The 22,694-nt window shown below is 37.9% G+C and overlaps 1 protein-coding gene across 1 annotated transcript in view; it reads right to left on the bottom strand.

Annotated features, from left to right (window-relative positions):
- Positions 1–1,947: 1,947 nt before the first annotated feature.
- The window catches only part of elp2 (elongator acetyltransferase complex subunit 2), a 52,346-nt gene continuing 31,599 nt past the window's right edge, over positions 1,948–22,694 (bottom strand). The window contains exons 17-22 of the mRNA XM_006635831.3: positions 21,992–22,064; positions 20,283–20,475; positions 13,449–13,570; positions 11,721–11,863; positions 8,112–8,225; positions 1,948–3,204 (exon numbers count right to left, since the gene is read on the bottom strand). Of these exons, the coding sequence (XP_006635894.2) occupies positions 3,045–3,204; positions 8,112–8,225; positions 11,721–11,863; positions 13,449–13,570; positions 20,283–20,475; positions 21,992–22,064 (805 nt within the window). The 3' untranslated portion in view covers positions 1,948–3,044. The remainder of the gene's footprint in view (positions 3,205–8,111; positions 8,226–11,720; positions 11,864–13,448; positions 13,571–20,282; positions 20,476–21,991; positions 22,065–22,694) is intronic.

Genomic DNA, 22,694 nt, shown 5'->3' on the forward strand with positions numbered 1-22,694 from the left:
TTGTGTTAATGAAGGTTCCTCCCCACACCATCACACTTCCACCACTCCACTAATTGACTCAAACCATGTAACACTATGTAGCATTCCTCTGCATACATTGACTTCCATCAGATCCACCAAGAGGACTATGCCATCCCTCTCTCATACACCTTCAGAGGTTCTCTGACCCACAGAATGTAGCAATTGTATCTCACAGATATCGGCAAGTTACCCCTGTTGCCATTTAAGAACACCAATCATTTTCATGTAGATGACAAGCTACTGCCATTAACAATAACAATAATCGCTTACACTTATATAGCGCTTTTCTGAACACTCCACTCAAAGCACCTTACAGGTAATGGGGATCCCCTCCACCAGCACAAAGGTGCAGCATCCACCTGGATGATGCGACAGCAGCCATAGTGCGCCAGAACACTCACCACACACCAACTATCAGTGGGAAGCCATTCTGCTGATGTGCAGGTTATTTCTTACTGGAACTCCTCAGACACTGCAGTCTGAAAGCAATAACAGACAGATCAGCTGGATGGGAAGGTCCTGGGAAAGTAGGATCCCTTTATCTTTTCATCACAGAGCTTTATTTTTGGTTTTCTTGGACTTGTCTGCTTATTTAGGAAACAGAATTGCTAATCCTCTTGACAACTTCTTCAACAGACAGGCCACCTTCAATCACCGGTCAAATCCTGCACTGTTCATGTGTTAATTCATGCCATTAATAATAACTACAAATTATTATTATTATTATTATTATTATTATTATAAGCTTGCAGTGGGTGTGAGGAAAAGGTTTTCAGTTTCTTTTTAATATTTCAATAGCGAGATCAATGAAAATAATAAACATAAAATGGCCTTTATGATTAAAATATAAAATGCGCTGTCACACTTTAGAAGGAAAATCTTTGAAACTATTTATCGGGAAGGTGACAAAACAGAATGCCAACAGTAAAGCGAGGCAATGCTATCAGGATTCAAGCATGTACTGACACAATCACAATCATGGGGAGTGATTTAACGGGAATACCACGTTGAAGACAAGGTGAAAAAGAATAAGTGTGCCGCGAATACTAAATGAAGTGCACCAGCTCAAGGTTAGGTGGAATACCACATACCACAGTCTACAGTATTTAAACCGCAGGAAGTGAGTAATGACTTAAGTTTACAAGTTTCCATGGCTTGATTTGTGCTACACTAGAATGTGCATTGAATATAAGCTTTTGTCCTTGAAAAGACAGCACAAAGCTGTAAATGTGTAGCTTATGTTCGGGCATACACAGCTTTCTTCAGCTTTTCAATTATGCTGCTTTACTTACATTTTCCAAAATAACACTGGAAATATTCATACAAAACAAGAAAAATGACTGGGAAAAAAAACAATGTATAGGTTAAAAATTCTACATTTGTTATAATTTAATGGAATTATGTAACTGAGATATCATAATACCCCTTTTTTAAGACGCATATTTCATACACACATTTTCCCCCTTTTGTCAGTCACACAAATGGCATTGACATAGGCATGCATATATTGGAACAGGAATCTCCAAATAGATATTTTCCTCAATCCTTCCATTGACAGGCATACAAATAAATGTCTATAGTACTGCAGTCAAGTTAGGTCCAGTCTCAATCAGTACAGTGTTCCCTTGATGGCGAATTCTTCTCTGCAATACCAAGCTGTCTCTAACTGTGCAGGCATTTTTGTATCCTCATTTAGGGGTAAAGATGGGGCTCAAGTGAAAGTAAAAACCTTGACTTATAAATCTTTCTTTTCACTGTGACCTCCCACTACCAGTACCTTAACATCCAGGAGCACACCTCAACACATGATCCATTTGGACTACAAGGAAATGTTCTCCCCTCTAGGCATTTACAAATACAGGCATTTACCAATTAACAAAAAAACTTCAAACTTTCTGTGGTCATTATGAATTAAAGACGTCATAATTATTGGATTTGAAAATCAATTTTATTCCGACATAAATAAAAATCTAACAAGTAAAGCACAGAGGCAATTGAGACCTCAGATGGAATAGAGAGAAACATTTAGCTGAACAAGCTGCATTTCTTCAACTATTTTAGGCTAATTCTCTTCGTTGATAAACACACCAACCAACAAGAATGTGAATTCTGTGCATTTCTCTGAATATAAAAAAAAACCACAAATGTGTACCCTATAAACAGAATAAGCACACAATTTAATTCAGTGTAAGATCCTTGGTAATGGAAGCTCTGCTATTCCTACACGTTTGCACACAGGAATTCTTGGACAGATAAAACTGTCATGAGACTCTTCCCAATATGCAAATTACCCCATTCACAAGGATCAGAGACGGGAGAGAGTGAAGTGCTGTTAGTTTTCTCTTTTTAGTGTCATATCAAATAACCCATTGGCAACTGGGAGCTTTAATCCATAAATCCCATTATGAGGTATCTGCAACCAAAGTCCTCAGAGATTTGTTTTAAATAACCCTGATAACTTCGAGGAATATTTTAATCCCCTACTTGCAGCACCAAGCATTCCCATGTCAGTCCTTCTAGTCTCTTTGGCAAAGCAAGAATTTAAAGTAAAGGAACACTACCAGTTTCTTGAAGGGTTTCACCAGAACTCATTTTGGCCAAGGAAGGCAACTACTGAAAATAGGGCATACTGAAGCATTTCCTCATCGATGGTATTTGATTAAAAGTACAGCAGTATTACTCGGAGGTAAGGTATACGTTTCCTGCCATTTGTGATTTCCACTTTCACCATCCAAAACAAACTCATGTCTATAGAAATCTAGAAAACTGGTTCACTCTCACTGGCCCTCTTAGACGGACTTCTCAATTTAAAAATGCAAAATGAGTTTCAGAATTCTTTTTTAAAATGTTTTTTTTTGATAACATGAAAGTTCCAAATGTATTTACACTTCAAACAAGAGAACAACTATCACTACACCTCACACCTGTCTGAATCCTTTTAGTGACACTTCCAGGCGACACTCGTATGGTTGTACAGTATGGCGTGACTGCATGCTCCTCCTCCAGTTACTGAGCTCCAACAACTAAAGAGTCCGGATGTTGATATTGAATATTTTGATGCAGTGGTCAGCTCCTGCGCTGGCCAGCTGTGTCCACCCGCTGTCCCCAGTGTCATCTGCATGGTCAGCCCTACCACCCACCGGTCTCCAGCGGAGCCTCTTGACTGACAGGGCATGGCGCTGGCTGGAACAAGGAATCAGGCAGTCAAGGAAAAAAAAAACCACTTCAGCAATTTCAGCAATCCAAATACCAGGGAGCCTTACTCAGCAGTTTAGAGTTGCTGAGGTCTGATGAAATAGCCTGCACTGATTTAGTAATATCAATAAATAAATCTGTTTAATTTAAATCACTCCTTTGACAAGTCCACGGCATAATACATTACAGGGGAATATACATGGAAGTACTACAAAAAGGCATTTTAGGAAAGCAGGAAATTATAGTACATAGGTATATATATATAACTATACACTAATTATAGGGGATAGTTTTGATTACTAATTGATAGAAAGAGCAAACCAGATGCATTTTTGGACTTAAAGGAATGCCTTCAACTCACAGGCTGAAAGAACTGAACTGTAGAGAAGACTAAAGGGAGACCTGAAACGGACATTAAAAATTCCCCAAAGACGGTGACAAACACAGCATTGTGGACTTCAGAAGAATGAACAGTGAAACACGAACATGAGGACAGAATAGAAGTGAATTTAAAACTGAGAACAGAAGCCACTTCTTTACGCAAAGGGTTGTGGGAGAATGGAGCGAGCTACCCTGTCATGATGTTGAAGCCGACATCCTGGCTTCTTTCAAGAAACGGATGTTCTTATAAAACTTGATTTCATTCTTAAAAATCTTCATCATTGGTAATCAGTATGCAGTTAATGAAGTTCTTAATTCTAATTCCACTGATAAAAGGTTGCTTACCGTGATGCATTTACAGAGATATACTGTTCATATTTTGATCATGATAAAGGTCGTTAGAAAAAAATAAAAATACAATTTATGGCATGGGTATTGCTTGGGTGAATATCTTAAGATGCTCATACTAGGTGTGAGGAGGACCTTTACATTTGACCTTTCCCTCAATTACAGAGAATCATTTTAAACATAGTAAGTGGAAGAAATGGTAGAGACAGCGAAAACATGCAAATGACTAATTACTGCTGGTTGAGCTCGTTATAATTTAACTACTGTAACTGGCAAGGGCTTCCAATTGCAAAACAAATGGCTTTTTTATAAGGCTTTCTAATGATATGGTGCACCGATACCATTTAAACCTTGACTTGTAAATCATTAGCAGCCCTCCCAAAGAACAGAGATGGAACACTTTATTTAAAGGGTGGTTTCTTCAAACAGCTACACGTAGGTGCACTGAACAGCCTGCTCTTTTTTAAAACCCTGCTCAGGCTCTAAACAAAAGAGAAAAATGTTTGTATAACACTAGCTCTGCTCTGCCGTTGCCAGGATTTGATTGCTGTTGGCTGAGGGCTCACAACAGACACACCATGTGAATTGTGTAAGTCCACGTAAATAACGTCTGAAATATTTACCGTGTGCAGCAGACAGGGAGTGTAGGTCAAGTGTTCCTTTTCACACTGACTACACACAATGCAGGCTGGAGCAGATGTCCGATTTACCCAAAATGAAGTGTCCTATCACACAGTGATTCATTTTCAAATGAATGAATCCGTTTCATGCCACCACCCATAGCAGACGCAAGAAACTGAAAAAGGGATTGATGAAGCATTCAGATTTGAGCTATAATAATATTAATATTTGCTTAAGAAATACAAACTATGTGATTATGAAAACAAATACGGAAACAGTCATGGAAAATACCATTCTGTATATCTGTGGTGGCTAATAAATTACCAATTAAATTGATTAAATTAAAAAAGTTATAGTTTATAAAAGTTTGAAAAATACATTTTTGCACATTCTTTACTTTGACTACGAGCATAATAGTTTTCTCTTTTCCTTTTGAAGCACCGCCTTTTTTTCCCCAACAACTTCATATCCTTGGAGAGTTCAGTTTTCTGTAGATCCTTACAGAGTACTGTGACAGACATTAGCTTCAAGCTGGACATCTTGTGAAGAACTGCGATGTCCTTTTTTTAAAATACTGATTTAGAAATGCAATTAGCCCTGTTTTCACATTATACTACATGTTTGGATCCAAACGTCTCTTCCTTCAAGAGAAAGCATTAGCGCTGTTCCATGACAAAATGTTGGATGACAAATTATAAGATATTCTATGATGTAATGACTGATACATTACTGATCTGTTTCTGTCATCCACTGGGGGGTGGAGTTCTTTCAGGCTGAAAAACATTATTTTGGTTTCACAGTGCTTTGGGGGCAAACTCAGCGCTTCCCTTCAGATAAATATCTGCACATTAATCATCTTACGTCTAGGTTACTGCAGACATCTGTGCACTGGCCATCTACCAAATGGGCATTTATCAAGAAATCAATGTCCTGTTGTTTGGTGTATATTTACTGTAGCTTATTCCATGCTTCAGACTCTTTACTCTCTGACTGCTCTACCATTTTTATCTTTGTTTTTCAGAACATGGTTTGCACATTATTGAATATTTTCAAATGAAGATCTTATGATTTCTTTTAATATTGTTTCTTTATACATTTGTCTATCACACTCACTATTTACAAAGGATTTTAAATAATCTGAGAGAGCATATTTGTTTGCTGGGTGCTAAATTAAGTATAGGGCCAAAAACTATACTTAACTGCAGTTTAGACAGTATAATTGTATGATTGACAGATCATGGAGACTCATTTAGGAAAATGCAAACTCGATGCCTTCTTTTTTTTCTTTTGAAAGTACAAGAAAGAAAGATACTTCTTCTGACATCAATCATCGTACTGTCTTCATCAAAATGTCTTGGTAGATTCACTAGCTTTGGTCTGATAGTGGCCCAAAAGCAATTGGAGAGTCATGTAACAGGTTTAGAAATTTAATCTTACGTCTTCAATTATTAAATCTGGTGTAGTGAGCAATATCTAGGGAAAAGATTGATATAAAAGCTTGATATAAAATAAGTTTGAATAAGATAATACAATAGTGTTAAATAATTTAGACACCCAGTTCTGAAGGCTCACTGGAATTGTAAATGAAATTGCATTATTTTTAGATACCAAGAAAACATACTGCCTCTTTTTTCTTGAATAGAAACTAAAAATACAAAACAAATGTGAATGCGCTTGTTAGCAATGTTGTCCAAGAAATGCAATTGCAGAGACATTTCCATCTCTTATTATACTCTTGCTTGCTGCAAGGAACACAAGTAAATTATCTTCTCACAGGAAAAACCTTTAGGGGCTGAACACACCCTTAGTTGTGTTGTTTGTTTGTTTTTTTGGTGGCAGTGCTTGCCATTCCAATATCTTGAGTATGAGCACAAAAAGCAGGGAAGCACAAAAAAAAAACAGTTACTGGACAAAAGAGAACACCTGGGCAAATGAAGGGCACCAAGTACACTGAAGCAAGTTTTTTTTTTTCCAGAGATATAACTCGTGTTAATTAAGCAAATAGCATCCCAGCATGCACTTCGAAAGAGGTAAGCAACTGCTGATCAATTGACTGTACATTTTTAACTTAAGGTATGAGCAGCCAGTTTCATCCAAAGTGGCCCCTCAAGAACTCCACAGTGCAGGCTGCAACAGCCGGGTCACAGTGCAGAAACCACTCAACCCCCTGGGAATGCAGATTTGAAAACCCAGCAATGGACTACTGAAGAGTGGAGTAAAGTGATACTTCCAGATGAATCATCCCTCAGTATGTTCTTGACACACATACAAGTACTCGTGTGGCACCAACCTAAAGAACTCTACGTCCCTCAACACTTGACTGGTGAAGGGATCTGGTGGCTCCGGAACGGTGTGGAGAACTTTTCACTGGCATGAATTGGGAAGCACTCATTCCATTAGAAGGCAAGGTTAATGCTAATTACTTCTTTACGATACTGAGTGATCATCTTTACCCCATTTTGCAGCTTTACTCTCCTGCCAGGAACGGTGTTTTCCAGGATGACAAAGCCCCCATCTACCATGCAATTGTGGTCACCCAATAGTTTGATAACGATGCTGATGTTATCCATATCGCATGGTCTTCTCAGAAACCATATGTGAACTCAAACAAGCATTAATGGGTTATTCTGCAATGATGCTTGAGATAGCATTTGATACCTCCATCAAACAGTTCAGAGTCAATAAAATCAATAATTAAGAAGCAGAATGTACATGCCACTCAGAAACGCACTAAATCAGACTGCCCTTACAAACTGAGCAGCCAGGTAAGCAGCAGACTGGTTAGGGATACCATTGTGAAGCCAAAAGTGACATTGGAGATGTACTGAACATAGATTTTCGCAAACCATAAGATGGAAGTCACTGTTCATACACTGTCAATTTCCCAGTCCCCACCTAAGCTGGCCTCTGTGGCGCAAGAAAGAAGCCTTTACTGAAAAAGACTCATCTTAATTATTGTATGAGATATACTGCAGACATGTGGCAGAGGATTTTATGGTTAGATGAGACGATAATTGAACTTTTAGTCTACATTTGTGGTGTAGCCCACAACAGCACATCACTCAGTCAACACCATCCCAACCACCACAAATACTGGTAAAAGCATCATGTTATGGGGATACCTCTCAATAGCAGGGATGCAAAGTATCTTGAAGAAATGAAGGCTGAAGAAGGTGAATTATAAGGGAAAATCTACTTGAGTCACCAAAGAATCTAAAACTGGGTCATGAATGGAAATTTTAGCAGGACAATGATCCACACTGAAGTACTTTGACTGGGCCATTGAAAGATATGAACTCTCTTCTTAGATAAAAAAGCAGAGATTCTCTGAACACCTTCTGCTTCTGGAACATTTTCGACTGCGAGCTGACAAATAGGTTGCTGTCTGAACATGGAAATAAACAGGAAACGGCATAAAAAAAGATTTGAGACTGCAATCTTAAAAGCCTTATTGGCTTTGATGTCTTGACAAAACTGCACAACGTGCGCATCTTATAACTGCTTAAAATACATTTTAAAATAAGATGACATTAGGAAAAGGATACAATTCATCCATCTCTCCACATTTAATCCAGTCTGTTCCTGCAGATGGATCTGTCAGTAGCTTCCATTTGTACAGAGCAATCCTCCCACACTCCAGACCCACAGACAGGATGTAACTTCAAAGGAGTAAAAAAAAAAAAATACATATTCATATTTCAAAGAAATTCTCAATTCTCTAAAAATACAAACCAAATACAAACAGCAAACTGGAGCAGTACTTGCCCATGCTACCAATAAATATAAATACCTCGTTATTACTAAACACCCAGATGCCCATGGTTATATTCTGACTGCAACTTACTGCCCTATATCATCCTGAGTTGTAAAGGGTCATAGAAGGTCATTTTAGAATTAGAAGTAGAAAACAAAAACAAAATGGAAAAAAAAAAACCACCACACTAATTTAATCTAACAAAGGTTGTGATAGATGAAATATTCATAACATAAAAAACACCTTTGATCGCTGCTGTGTAGCTTCTGAGGGCAGCTTGAAAAACATGTACAGCTATTAGCCTGGTCACAGTGGAAACTGAACTGAAGACATATGGTATATTATTACAGTTTCCACTGTGGCCAGACAGGAATTACGTCAACATCGTAGCAGGTAGGAGTGTACTTGGATAGTAAATAGACAATGGGAAGGAGATCCAGAGAACAACATGGATTCTTTACATATAGGACCTTTAAGCTTCAGAAAGGTAAAAAATATTTCAGTAAATGAAATTGGAAAAAGCAGAGACGGTTCCTATTCGATCCATTATGTTCTTGGTTTTCTACATAATAAGAAGTTTAAATTGTATTGGGTAAATCTTAGAGTTGGAAACTTATCTTAATGAAAAATACAAGAAGATGCACTAAAAACGTGCCTTAAAATAATGTTTCATTCTGAATATTCAGAATATTATGAGGAACAGTGTCTTATACAGACTGTGCTAAAAACAAAACATGCTGATGATTTATATTTTCAAAGATGTTTTTCCATAAATTGTGGGTATTACTTATTTTCTGAAGTCTATAAACTTGCATGCAATCTATCATCTTAATGAGCTATGATTAAAAAATACATCTTCTTTATAATACGGCACGCTGTGACCCAATTCAAACTTCCTTTACATTTAATTCCTCTATAAATTAGGTTATATTACTTAAATGAAACCAGGTGTGTGGTTGTATACGTCATGTATCTTTGCAATTTCATTTAGCAAACTCTTCACAGAATAAAACATTTTGGTGAACCTCTGTCAGAGAAAAGCAACACAAAATAAACACCTTTCACTGTTAATCTTTAACTCATTAAAATTTTATCTGCTGAAGTTGATGCTTTTTAAATGAATATTTTAGTGACAAAACCGTGATGAGTAAATTAAGTTTCCACAGACACTGGGTCTAAGACAAAAGAAGCATTAATAGATTTTGGTTACATACAGAAATCACTATCTACAGTGCCTTGAAAAAGCATACAGACTCTTCCTAAATTACCAAATAAAGTAAACAATATGTTATTCAAAACCCGAATCCTCAAACAGAGAACTTATGGTGAAGGTACAGTAAATTTCAGCAAAAACTAAATGGGAAAAAACAAAAATGTTGATTGCATAAGTGTTCAGAACCGTGAACGCAATATATAGTTGAAGCCTTTGGAAAATCTCTACCAACTAGGCACGTTTTGCTCATTCTTCCTGGCACATTTGCACAAGATTGTTCTGTGGGGATTGACAATGGAGAGCAGTTTTCAAGTCTCTGCACAGATTCTTAATAGGATTCAAGTCAGGACTTTCACAAAGCCAGTCAAGGACATTTACTTTCTTATTCTTACGGTATTCCAGTATGGCTTTGGCTCACTGCCTTGGTGAAAGGTGATATTTTTATCACAGTTTTTGGTCTGAAGCAGGTTATCTTCTAAATTTTGCTAGTACTTTACTCCCTCTGGATTTTCCATCTGTTTAGACAGGCTTCCCAGTCGCAGCTGGTTAGAAGCAGAACTAGAGGCTAATGCTGTCACCATCACTACTTGAGAGTAGGAATGGAGGTCATTGACTGGGGTTCTCTGTTGGGTTTGTGTCAGATGTAACGCTTCGAATTCGGTTTTATAACAAAATTTGGTCTTGTCTGACCACAAAACCATTTTCAACATGTTCGCTGTGTCACTTTAGTTCTGCGTTTCAAGCAGGATCTGAGATGGTATATTTTCAGTTCCATACAAGCACCAGAAAATGTGGACATTTTCTATTATCTCCACCACTGATCTCTGTGACTCTTTGTTACAGAGTGGCATCCCTCACCAGTTCCCTCTTTGTAAATCTGCTCAGTTTGGAGGGAAATTCTGATCTATCCAGGTGGTTTCAACTACTTAATAACCGACTTTCCTAAGATCAAAGATTTTTTTAATACAATTCTGATCTGTGCATTTATACAACTTTATTCTTGAGTCTCCATGTTTGAATCTTTTCTTGTACAGTGATTTGCTATCCAACTGGGGGATGTTACAGAGACAGGTGTATTTATTTTGAAATCACATGAACCACTACAACTGCACCCAGAGGCCACTTAAATAATTGTGTGGCTCTCTAAGATACTTTTGTCCCCCTAAATTAATTTAACTATGCCACAGGAAAGGTTTTGAATACTTATGCAATTTTAACTATTTCATTTTTCTCTTAAATAATTTGTTTACTTCTTTCTTTTTGTTTTTTTTTTGCTTTGAATGTGTGAATAGGTTCTGTATATAACAATAATTTCTACTTCAAAGCATCATGACTACAAGCTTTAAGAGCAACAAATATGTGAAAACAGTGCAAGGGTCTGAATACTTTTGAAAGACACTGTGCATTTAACTTCTGACCAAACTGAACATTGACAACGTTTAACTGATACATTATGCTTTACTATTTCAATACTATATTCCTGTTGCATACAGCAAATCATCAGTAGCAATCCTTACTCTATATCTAAATTCCTTTTATTTTAAAGAAAATGTTCAAATGTAATCACACCTCAAAATGTCCATTTTTATTGTAGCCAGATACCAAATTATTGAAATGACATAAAATTATGAACAACATGCTCCTATCCCTAACTTATTTCATTATCTATTAGTAGGGACGGCATTCTTCAAAACGCCATTTTCCTGTCAGCATTATTATACATATATAATACGTCATACGGAATAATAATAACTATAATAACACAAATTCTGTGACATGTTAATACAACAAGAAAACTTGCAACTTTGTCAACACAACTCCCTCCCAATATTTCACACACTTAACAAATGTCTCCTGCGTCTAATTGTGTTTTAAAAAGTCAGAAATGGCGTCATTCATCTGGTCTGCCCAGCCTTAGAAAAAGGGAGATGAAGCTTCGCCATCAAATACAATTATCAATTATAACTCTTATCTATCAAAAACAACTTTTAGAATTTTATTATTTACAACTATGGTAAAAAATTGATCTAAGTATCCTTACTAAATGCGGCTTCCATTGATAAAGATAGAGAAAATGGTTACTGAATTCAAGAAACTCAAGAAGAACTCAAGAAACTACCAGACTGAAAGATTACACTGAATGGTGTGTAATGCCTGTGAGCAAAACTGCAGCCATTTGAAATGTACCTTCCATCTGGATACTGCATAGGGCAAAAGCTGACAGCAGTGGCTGCATCCCCCACATCCAACACTGAAGACCGGGGACAAACCATTAGTTGGCAGTTTTTCTCTACATTTTCATCACAGCTGCCTTCTCCCCATATAATAACCTGTCAGATGAGAGACATGGAAAAGGTCTTAAGTTCACACAGCAGAGAAACATCAAGCTACTTCAAGACTGATTAAGACAAAGTATAGGACTAATGCTAAAATGTGACAAAGGCAGTTAATGCCAGAAACTAAAAGCTTCTTTTAAAAGGTTTTGATTTTTAGTATGCATACTCTGTATTGCACAGAGCTATATAGATGACAGAGATGAACCAGGAAGAGTACAAGTACTGTATCCATTAGTTTCTAGCATACATATTGATCGGAAACCCACTGTATGTTAAAGAATGAAGGTTCTTTTGAAGTGAACAAAAGCTGTTTGATAGAGGCATTGCTAAATATAAACGCCTAACAAAATCAATTCAAATGAGGAGTATGAGGCGTTTTTTAACATTCTAACAATGTTGATCACTTGGATCTCCGATACTGCATGTTTCACTTAACAACAATGAATTAAAGGATATGCAGGTAGTTTTTGATTTACATGGCAGGTTCCTTCCTGAAAGATCTGGAGCAACTCAAGAAGATGAAGATTAAAGACTAATTTCCCCATAAGAATGCATGCAAATAGGGGAGGGGTGCATTCTGGGTTGACTTCTACCTACAGGCTTGAACTCCCAAATAAAAACTATTACACAAAGTATTCATGTGAAATGTTTATACAGTTGTACTAAAAGTCATTCTTTTACACAAAATGTTTAATATTGATTAATTTCATGTAAAATGTAAAAGGAAGACTGGCATTAGTGGTGGGTACTGAATGATGTGCTAATAGATACATTGAATTGAAATAATCTTTGTTGTCCCTAAGGGAATTTGTCTTGCACATCAAGAGCTCAAACATATAATATCTATGTCAATAATACAATTGGACAACAGTAAAATGCATCTTTACCATGCATATATTTTGTCTCAATGTCATTTTAATGGTTCTTATGTATGATTACAAATATTCTTTCCTTATTTAGGAATATTGCTGATTATTAATTATAGACTTTTATTTTTTGTACATTAAGATTTTCAAACAGCTTATGTTTTTATACGATTTTACACAATATAGCCATATGTACATAGTATGAATGGTACAGTATGGATTAAGATGAAGATGTTTAACTGACTTAGCAAGTGGGAGGCAATGGGAGATGAAGGAGATGAACAGTGGACAAAAGAACACAATGATTGCCCATATGCCTGAATGTCATCCCTATCTAAACGCAGATACACACACTAAACGTAGCATAAACCTCTTGCTGGCCAAGGTGCGCTGAACTAGTGTGTAAATTCAGACCACATCGATACAAAACTTGCACATTTTGTTGCCGACTGATGTTACTCAAATCAGCAATGACCAGGCTGTTGCAACAACCCCCCTCAAGTTGAAAGCAAATTGCTCATTTATAATGCAGCTGGTATTGCCTCTAACAGTGATTGCATCAATGGCAATTCTTTTTATTATTAAAGTTCTATTATTCAATTTTAAGAGCGGATCAAAACAACACTTGGGTTTTTATGTAGGTAACTATTGTCATTGCTAGGTCCTGCAGCTGATCTCATAAGCAATGGACTTTTTTTTTTCTTCCAAGTTACCTTCTTATCTCTGCTTGCTGTCACAAAATACTTGCTGTCTGGGCTCCAGTCGCAAGCCCAGATGATCCGAGTGTGGACCGAGTTATTCTTATGAGTGTGTGTATACAGAGTGTAACAAGGCTCTGTGGAAAAACAAAAAACAAAAGCAAGACAGATTGTAATGGCATATAATACAGACCATTGTTAACCTGTTCAGGGTGGTACAGTACAGTCTAAAAGTATCACAGAAAGCAAAACTGAAATGATACAATACTTTGAAACAAATTTAAAATGAGCCTCAAGTTATGCTCTTCATGGATTTCTAACTGAAATCAGATCTCTCAAAATGACCACTGTTACTTTAAAGCTATCTTGTAAGGCTAAACATCAAGATTAAAAAAAAAAACTAAAAGTAAAGACATCAAAGAGGTATGAATAATAACTATTTCTAACTGAATAAATAATAAAGCAAAAAAACAAGAAATAAAGGACTAAGAACAGATGAGAATATTTCCAAAAATGAAGGAACCCCTCGCATGAGAGATGGTATTACATGAAAATAATATTCATTAATCAGTTGTACAGATGTCGATATCTTTTAAGGATTCATATACTGTACCTCTATCAAAACATTTTCCAACAATTTGTATTCTGGATGACAAATTAAATTGATTCAGAGAACTAAACACTGTATGTGCCTCTCATCTCTAAGGCTGTGGAAAGTCACTCTTTCTGAAAGATCGAACTGCATAACAGAGCATGGCCTTGATGTGACTGCCCATTCCAAAAACAGAGAAGGAGCACAATAAATTCTTGTTTAGAGTCCATATAATTATCTTTATAGATGGGTTCCCTATTGTTCCCATTCATTTTTACTAAGAACTTGACTAGCTTTTGGCCAAAAGGCTGTATAATTAGATTGGCTGTGTCCGTGTGAGGAGTCACAAAGCTCAGGCATTCAGACATTAAGAAAGAACAAGTGTCTTTAGTGTCCGAAATGCACCCCTGGCAAGTGCACATTGCTAAAGATGATCAAATGTTATTACATCACTTGGAGATCCTGAAAAGAAAGGTCGATAATGAAACATCAATGACAGCGAATGCTTATTTCTTACAACATCCCCTGAGATGTCTTAAACTGATACCGACAGAGCTGCTGAAGCTGGAGCTCACAGCTGGATGAGCTCTATACTGCCATTTTCACAGGTGCCGAGGTGGGTCACCTCCTGCAGCTACAACAGCCCGGACATGCCTGGTCTCTGAAACCCCAGGGAAGTTTGTAATATATTGTACACTCAGTGACCATTCATCTAGTGAAACCTCAAGCATGCTGTACAATATGGAGCACTACTTAAGGGTCAGAAAGTGTCTGTGAACCTGTTCAATTTCATTCTCTTGGAATGATAATCACACAATGAGGTGAAATAAGGTTACATATCAGTTGTGTCTCAGCATAATACAGACTGAAAGCGTTTTTTTTTTACAAACATCGAAAACAACATGATTCTAGACTCCTTGAATTCAGAAGACCAGGGGGGATTGCCTAAATTAACATTGCTATTGTTTCTACACTGCTAAATCATTTACTTTCTTTATTGTCCCATATGGGAAATTTGCTTTGCAGGCAGGTAAATGACATAACACAATACATAATACATAATACATAAAACCCATTAACAAAAAAGAAACATACATGATTAGTACAGCACAGAATCACAAACCCTAAGGGCCTTTTGAAAAACCTCATCAAACAAAATTTCTCCAGTTCTCACTGAAAACACAACCTTTAATATGAAGACAAATTTTCCAGGAGTTATTGTGCACTAGAAGATCTACTGTGCAATGAAGGATTGTCCAAATCCCAACAAGCTTAAGGACTAAAGGTAGAGACTTCATTCAGAAGCTGTAAAGTTCAGCAGTTCAATTACAGATCAGCTGGTCTGAACCAGTTCAGCAGAAAGAAATATAAAGACATGCCACTCATTGGGAATATATTTTGCAAGGTTTGCTTCATGAAGAGAAAGTACAGGGCTGACGTGAGATACATTTTTGTCTTGAAGAAATAGGGCCTTTGAGTCAATTCAGATTGAACTCTAATCATGTTTCAGAATCTAAATCAGCTAAGCAAAAATGTGGAAAAAGAATGCAATCTCTTCTATGAGAAATGGAGGAGGGTCTGTTGTGCATTTTCAGGTCCTTATGCCACTGTTAGAATTTAGGAGCGGTTGCATTTTAGGATATTTTATGAAAAATCCTCATTTTCCTCACTAAGAACATTAAACCTGGTCACCCATGTAGGATGTTGTATGCAGAGATTCAATTATCTATGCATAAATCAGGATATTATAACAATGAATAGAGAAAATGAAGTTTGTTTGATGGAAATGGTTAAAAGCTTGCCTTTTTAATCACTTTGTAAACACAAAGTTTTGGGAATATGCTCTTATCGACCTAGCCTTTTTTAAACAACCATGATTTAATTATATGAATAGATGAGAAAGAACCGTGTCAATAATACAGTAACTCTTTATTATTACTTTTAATGCATACCTTTAAGCTTTAGAAAAGAGTCTAAAATTAGTTTTTAAAATTTTTGAAAAGCTTACTTTGAAGATAGGAAATACAGCTTACAAGGAACGACAGGTGGACAGAAATCCCGAGAGCTAATATAATAATGACGCTTAATAAATGTAGAAAAAAGTCAAAGGTTCAAAACAAATGAAATGCTGAAACAAATAAGTATTTGGACAGTGACACAATTTTTGTTGTTTTGGCTCCATACTCCAGCACATTGGATTTGAAATGAAACAATGACTATGAGGTTTAAGTGAAAAATGTCAGCTTTAAATTAAAGTTTAATTCGAGGGTATTTACGTCTATATGGGGGGAACCATACAGGAATCACAGCCCTCATTATACATACCCCCCCCCATTTCAAGGGACCAAAAGTAATTGAACACATTAACATAATCTTAAATAAAATCGTCATGTTTAGTACTTGGGTGTAAATCCTTTGCAATTGATGACTGCCTGAAGACTGCGACCTCTAGACATCACCAGACGCTAGGTATCTTCCCTGGCCTGCTCTTCCAGGTGTGTAATGCAGTTATTTTTAGTTCCTGCTTGTTTTGAGGGCTTTTTGCCTTCAGTCTTTGTCTTCAGTAAGTGAAACGCATGCTCAATAGGATGATTGAGTGATCAGGTGATTGACTTGGCCAGTCAAGAACATTCCACTTTTTGGGCCCTGAAAAACTCCATAGTTGCTTTAGCAGTATGTCTGGGGTCATTGTCCTGCTGCAAGGTGAAGCGCCGTCCTATGAGTTTTGAAGCATTTGGTTGGATCTGAGCAGGTAAGATGCTTCTGTACACTTCAGAATTCATCCCGCTGCTGCTGTCGGCAGCAACATCATCAATAAAGACAAGTGAGCCAGTTCCACTGGCAGCCATACATGCCCAACCCATGACACTACCTCCACCATGTTTTACAGATGAGGTAGTATGCTTTGAATCATGAGCAGTTCCTTTTTTTCTCCACACTTTCCTCTTTCCATCACTCTTGTGCAGGTTAATCTTCGTCTTATCTGTCCATAAGACTTTGTCCCAGAACTCCACAGGTACTTTTTAGCCAACTGTAACCTGGCTTTTCTGTTCTTGAGACTTACCAGTGGTTTGCATCTTGTGGTGAACCCTCTGAGGTTATGCTGGTGTATTCTTCTCTTTATGGTAGTTTTTAACACATCTATGCCTACATCCTGGAGAGTGTTCTTGATCTGTTCAATAGTCGAAAAGGGCTTTTTCTTCACAATTGAAAGTATTCTTCTGTCATCCACTACTGTGGTCTTCCGTGGTCTACCAGGTTGCTTGCTATTGTTAAGCTCACCAGTGCGTTCTTTTAATTTTGACACACCTAATGTTTTGGCTATGTCTCTGAGAAATGTATTCTGATTTTTCAGCCTCATGATGGCCCGCTTTACTGGTATTGCCACTTCTTTGGTCCTCATGTTGAGAGATAACAGCAATAGACTCCATATGCAAATGCCACATCTAGAATCAACTCCAGACCTTTTCTTAACTCTCTTGTGCATGAACCAACGATGCAACAAAGCACAGCTGGCCAAGAAACAACTGAGCAGCCGATTGTCCAATTACTTTTGGTCCCCTAAAATGGGAGGACTATGTATAAAAAGGTCTGTGAGTCCTATATGGTTCACCCAATATAGACGTAAATACCCTCGAATTAAAGCTGACACTCCGAGCTTTAACCTCATAGTCATTAATTTATTTCAAATCCTATTGACTGCACAGTATGGCCTTCATGGTTTAATGGAGAAGTAATAGGTAAAAAGAGAAAATTACATATTAAGTAAAGTGGGCAAACATCCTAATATGGAAAAAGTGACCAGAGCTATAAGCACAGCTGTAAAATATACACCAGAGCTACAGACTGCTGCAATGGAGGAAAAAAGTTAACATCAAACAGTTTATATGATAATAGGGATTTAATAATAGTAACTGCCACACCTGCTAAATTAATATTTCACACAGGTTTTTACAACAGAACACATCCATAACATATTCTATGTTATAGACAGAGTTTTATTGGTATCGGGTATTTTCTTTGTTACAAGCGACACTAAGCATAAAACTAATAAGTCGCTGGGGCCTAATGGTATCATCCCCAGAAAAACATCATAAAATAATGGACCTTATTTATAGACCCTTAGCTAGAATATTTTAATCCTCACAAAGAGTGGGAGCTATTCACAGATTTGTGAACTGCAAACATAATATGAATTCATTAAAAGCGTTCACAAAACTGAACCAGAAAAGTACAAACTAATCAGTCAGCCTTACTTTATTTACTGGTACATTTATGGAAACAAAAGTATGAGCTAAACTATATAATTTTCATAAAAGTGATGAATGAATTTAGAAAGGGAAGGTAATTGAACTTAGTTATTCAAACACACAACAAAGACAACACTAAAACACTAGAGAACATTTAAATATACTACATTATATATTTATGTTTCTTGAAAGCTTTTGATGTGGTTCCACTGAAAAGGTTATTTCTCAAATTAAAAGCTGTAGAAATTCAAGACAGGGTATCGACATGGATTGTGAGCTGATTAACAAACAGGAAACAGGTTATCCTAAGGGCTATAACCTCTAATTGGATGGATATAAACAGTGGTATGTCGCACAAGCCAGCTAAAGTTCCTGATGCATAGAAATGACTCAGATTCTGATGTAGTAAGCATACTAGCTAAAGTTACAAATCATGGATTGGGCAGACAGTTGGCAAATATCTAATATTGCTACAGTAGGTACAGGGTGATCTACATAGGATGTAGAGGCTGCAACTGTGTAGTGGGACCATAAATTGCATGGGTGATTCTGAGCCACAGGAAGCTTTACATAAAAAGGGAATGAGGTGTTTAGTGTTTTTATAGCCTTTTCAAGACATTATGGGGAAACAAAATCAAACAGAATGCTAACAGGATATAAAATCAAACAGAATATAGCAAGAAGCGTGAAACCCACGGCTTATACACGAAAATTGCAATGGACCATTAAAGGCTTAATTAAAATGTCAGGTTTACATTCGGACACCATGCCACATAATTTAGGCCCTAGATCAGTACGGCAACCGACTGCTTCCACACACAGACTCAAACACCAGTTCCATCCGAACTTGATTTGGTAGTTTATCTGTGCCACCTGCCTCCAATTAACTCGACTTATCCTATTGTCACTAGGTATTTCAGTCTTCACGTTTCTCTCACTTAGTGTACAGTCAATGCTTCTCAAGTCCTGGTGTTTCCTAGTACTCTTTTTGATTCCCTGGATTTGAACTCTCTTTGTTTTAACCATGGCTCTCTTTCTCTCCCGGGTTCTAGTATTGAACTTCTGGTTTTCGACACTGTATTTTGGATTTCACCTCAGACGACCCACTGTGTTTGTCAACCTTGCCTGGTTTCTCAGCTTTGCTTTGGATACTCCCTTGTGTTGCCGTCTTTCCTTCTCAACTCGACTTCGGCCCGTTTCACCAAGCCCCAGTTTCCCCTTCTCAGTCTGACTGCCTGTCTCCTGGCTGACAGCCAGAGCTCAACAAGTGGATTTTTCTCTCAGTCTTTCGGTGGCAGCACAGTATTATTACATAATGTATTAAAACACAGGAAGTTTCCCTTATTTATATATTGTAACGCTACGGGGTTGACGTGGGCGCCCTCGCCGCTGCCGCATCAGGCCGGCCCCCCACCGCCGGGGACTCGAACCCAGGCCTCCGGCGTCACTCAACAGGGACCCAGCTTCTCTTGAGCCAAAGGGAAATCTCCCGTCAGCCCGGCAGCTGCGGTCCCTGCTATCCACAGGGAAGGGCGGTGACGTCACCGCGCTGGTAAGCCGGCTCTCACAAGCAATGGAGGCCGTATGCGTTACAATATACAGTCTTAATGGGTATAGTTAATAAAGTATTAATTTGATTATTATTAATAAAGTATCTACCTATAGCTAAGGTGAACACAAAGGATTACTTCACATTCAGCAGTGACACAAGGAAATAGGATAACAACAAGAAAGGAAACTATAGGTTTGTGGACAAGATGGCTGAAGCACAAACCCTGGGCAACAAGCAGCTAAACAATTTCCACTTGGCTAGTGCATTCCAAATTCGCCATGATAGGCTGAATGGCCTCCTCTCCTTTGAACGGTATGGACATTCTTACACCCTCGCCCGACACACACAGGCAGGCCTACGAGAAGCAATCTTCCAAAAACTGCTTGAAATGAACTTAAAATTCACACTTAAAATATTACAGATATGCTTGCCTCAAAGCCAAATTCCTTGCTAACCTGAATCAGTGTGGATGTCCTCCTGCTGCCTCCACAGTGACCATGTTCTGTCCCTGGAGACAGCCAGCAGGAACCGGTTATCGGGGGAGAAGGCCATCTGAGTGACGGTGAGGCTGTGCAGGGGAAGACTGAGCAGCTGCTTCCAGCTCGAAGTGCTCCACAGAAGGATGGCCGCGTGCTCTGGCTTAGAGGCCTGCAAGAGGAGGATGAACCAGCCTTATGTTCAACTTGCTGAACTTTCAAAGTACTGACAACGTTCTGTGTAGAGAATCAATGAGAAAGCTAAACAAGCTTGTGCATTCACCCAACCACACTGAGCCCAATCTGGTTACTTCTTGGACGACTTCTATGTTACCCTTTCTGTTAGAAGACGGTTGGTGAATTGTGATATTTCAATATTTGCAGTACATCTCCACATATAAATCAATGTAAATCTGTACATTAATTTACAAATAAATAAGCACCATAAGCAATATAACTACATCAAATGCTTAATGAATTCCAGATATAATACACAAAATGTAAGAACCATCCATCATCACCAACTTCTTCAGATTTAGGCTTATACATTTTTAAATGGAATTACAAACCTCTTCAACACCACACCAGAAATGTTTTCTACTACTGAAATATATGGGGTTTAATTTAAAATTAATGAGTATCACTGCAGAGTAAATCAGTCTATTTAATATGCAGAAACATATTTCACATAATATTAACCAAGTCAGAAAACCTACTTTTAGCTTAAAATAAATCAAGCCACTGACGAATGCATTCAAAATGATAGTTATTTTTCACCTGTAATAATAAATCAAGCTCTCTCGATGAGCAGGAAGAGCCTAATGAAACATGTTGAGTTCTTAAAAAAAAGATGCATTCAAGCTGAAACTTTTACAGTTGTTAAAAAGCTTTATACTTTCATATTATTTTAGATGAGAAAAATACAGTTTTTGAACCTCTAGAGTTCAAGAAGCTATCCTATCATGTCTAATATGCTGCTAGAGTGTTAACAACGACAGACTCCAAGAATGTGCCCCAACAATATAATGCCCTATGGTGTCAGTATGGATCAACTACAATTCAGGTCAGGAAAGACCCACTTTCAGCTGACAGAAGGCTGCAGCCTTAAACATTTAAAGGTCTCTCCACTGTCTGTTCTTTTTTACTTCCTTTCTTCCCCTGAAATTGCCGTTTTTATTCCTCTGTATTCCAACAAGGGCCAAAGCAGCCAAGAGTTTAATTACAGTTCGGTTTTCTCTATCAAGTTGGGCCAACAATGAAAAACAATACTGCCCAGGTCTAAAAAAACTCCACAATAGCTGCCCCCTGTGTAATCAGTTACTTATTATACGGAAATACATGAACCAATTCGATTCAAATGCCATTAAGCAGCAAGCATTTAACACCATGCCTCTGAATGGTCCGAACATCACAGCAGGAAAGAAACTGTTAAAACAAAATCAATATGTCTTTCACATTGTACACAAACAAAATGCTAATATTCCACTAAAACACAAGAACAGAAAGCAGTTTGTAAAACTGCCAGATTCACTGTACTCCTAAATGTGTAGCGCATATTAAGGGAAAAATGTTTATAAAGTGTTCTGGTATTATGACACAAATGATATCCAAATAGAAAGTTTAAGTGTTGATAGATATTGGTGCCATTAGAAAGCATGAGATACTGTCTTGATCTATGACTGTAGTACCTTGCACGCAGAGGCAACAACAGTTCTTGCATTGTTAGAAGCCACGCAGAACATTTCATAACCATGTCCATACCTGAAAGAAACAGAAAATACAGGGACAATTTCAAACATCATAATCAGAATCATGTACACACCACACAAGGAATATATACAATGCAAAATTATTTTATGGATGCCAGCAGCCAGATCGTTCTGCAACTCACAACTGGCAACCCACTGAAGCTAAGCAGGTGTGAGCCTGGTCAGTACCTGGATGGGAGACCTCCTGGGAAAAACTAAGGTTGCTGGTGGAAGAGGTCTTAGTGGGGCCAGCAGGGGGCGCTCACCCTGCAGTCCATGTGGGTCCTAATCCCCCAGTATAGTGATGGGTACACTATACCGTTAAACAGGCGCTGTCCTTCGGATGAGATGTAAAACCGGGGTCCTGACTCTCTGTGCTCATTAAAAATCCCAGGGCGTTTCTCGAAAAGAGTAGGGGTGTAACCCCGGCGTCCTGGCCAAATTTCCCATTGGCCCTTACCAATCGTGGCCTTCTAATAATCACCATCTATGAATTGGTTTCATTACTCTGCTCTCCTCCCCACTGATAGCTGATGTGTGGAGAGCGTTCTGGCACACTATGGCTGCCGTCGCATCATCCAGGTGGATGCTGCACATTGGTGGTGGTGGAGGTGAGTCACCATTATCTGTAAAGCGCTGTGAG

This window comes from Lepisosteus oculatus, chromosome 10 (genome assembly GCF_040954835.1).
Source record: "Lepisosteus oculatus isolate fLepOcu1 chromosome 10, fLepOcu1.hap2, whole genome shotgun sequence".
Lineage (NCBI taxonomy): Eukaryota > Metazoa > Chordata > Actinopteri > Semionotiformes > Lepisosteidae > Lepisosteus > Lepisosteus oculatus.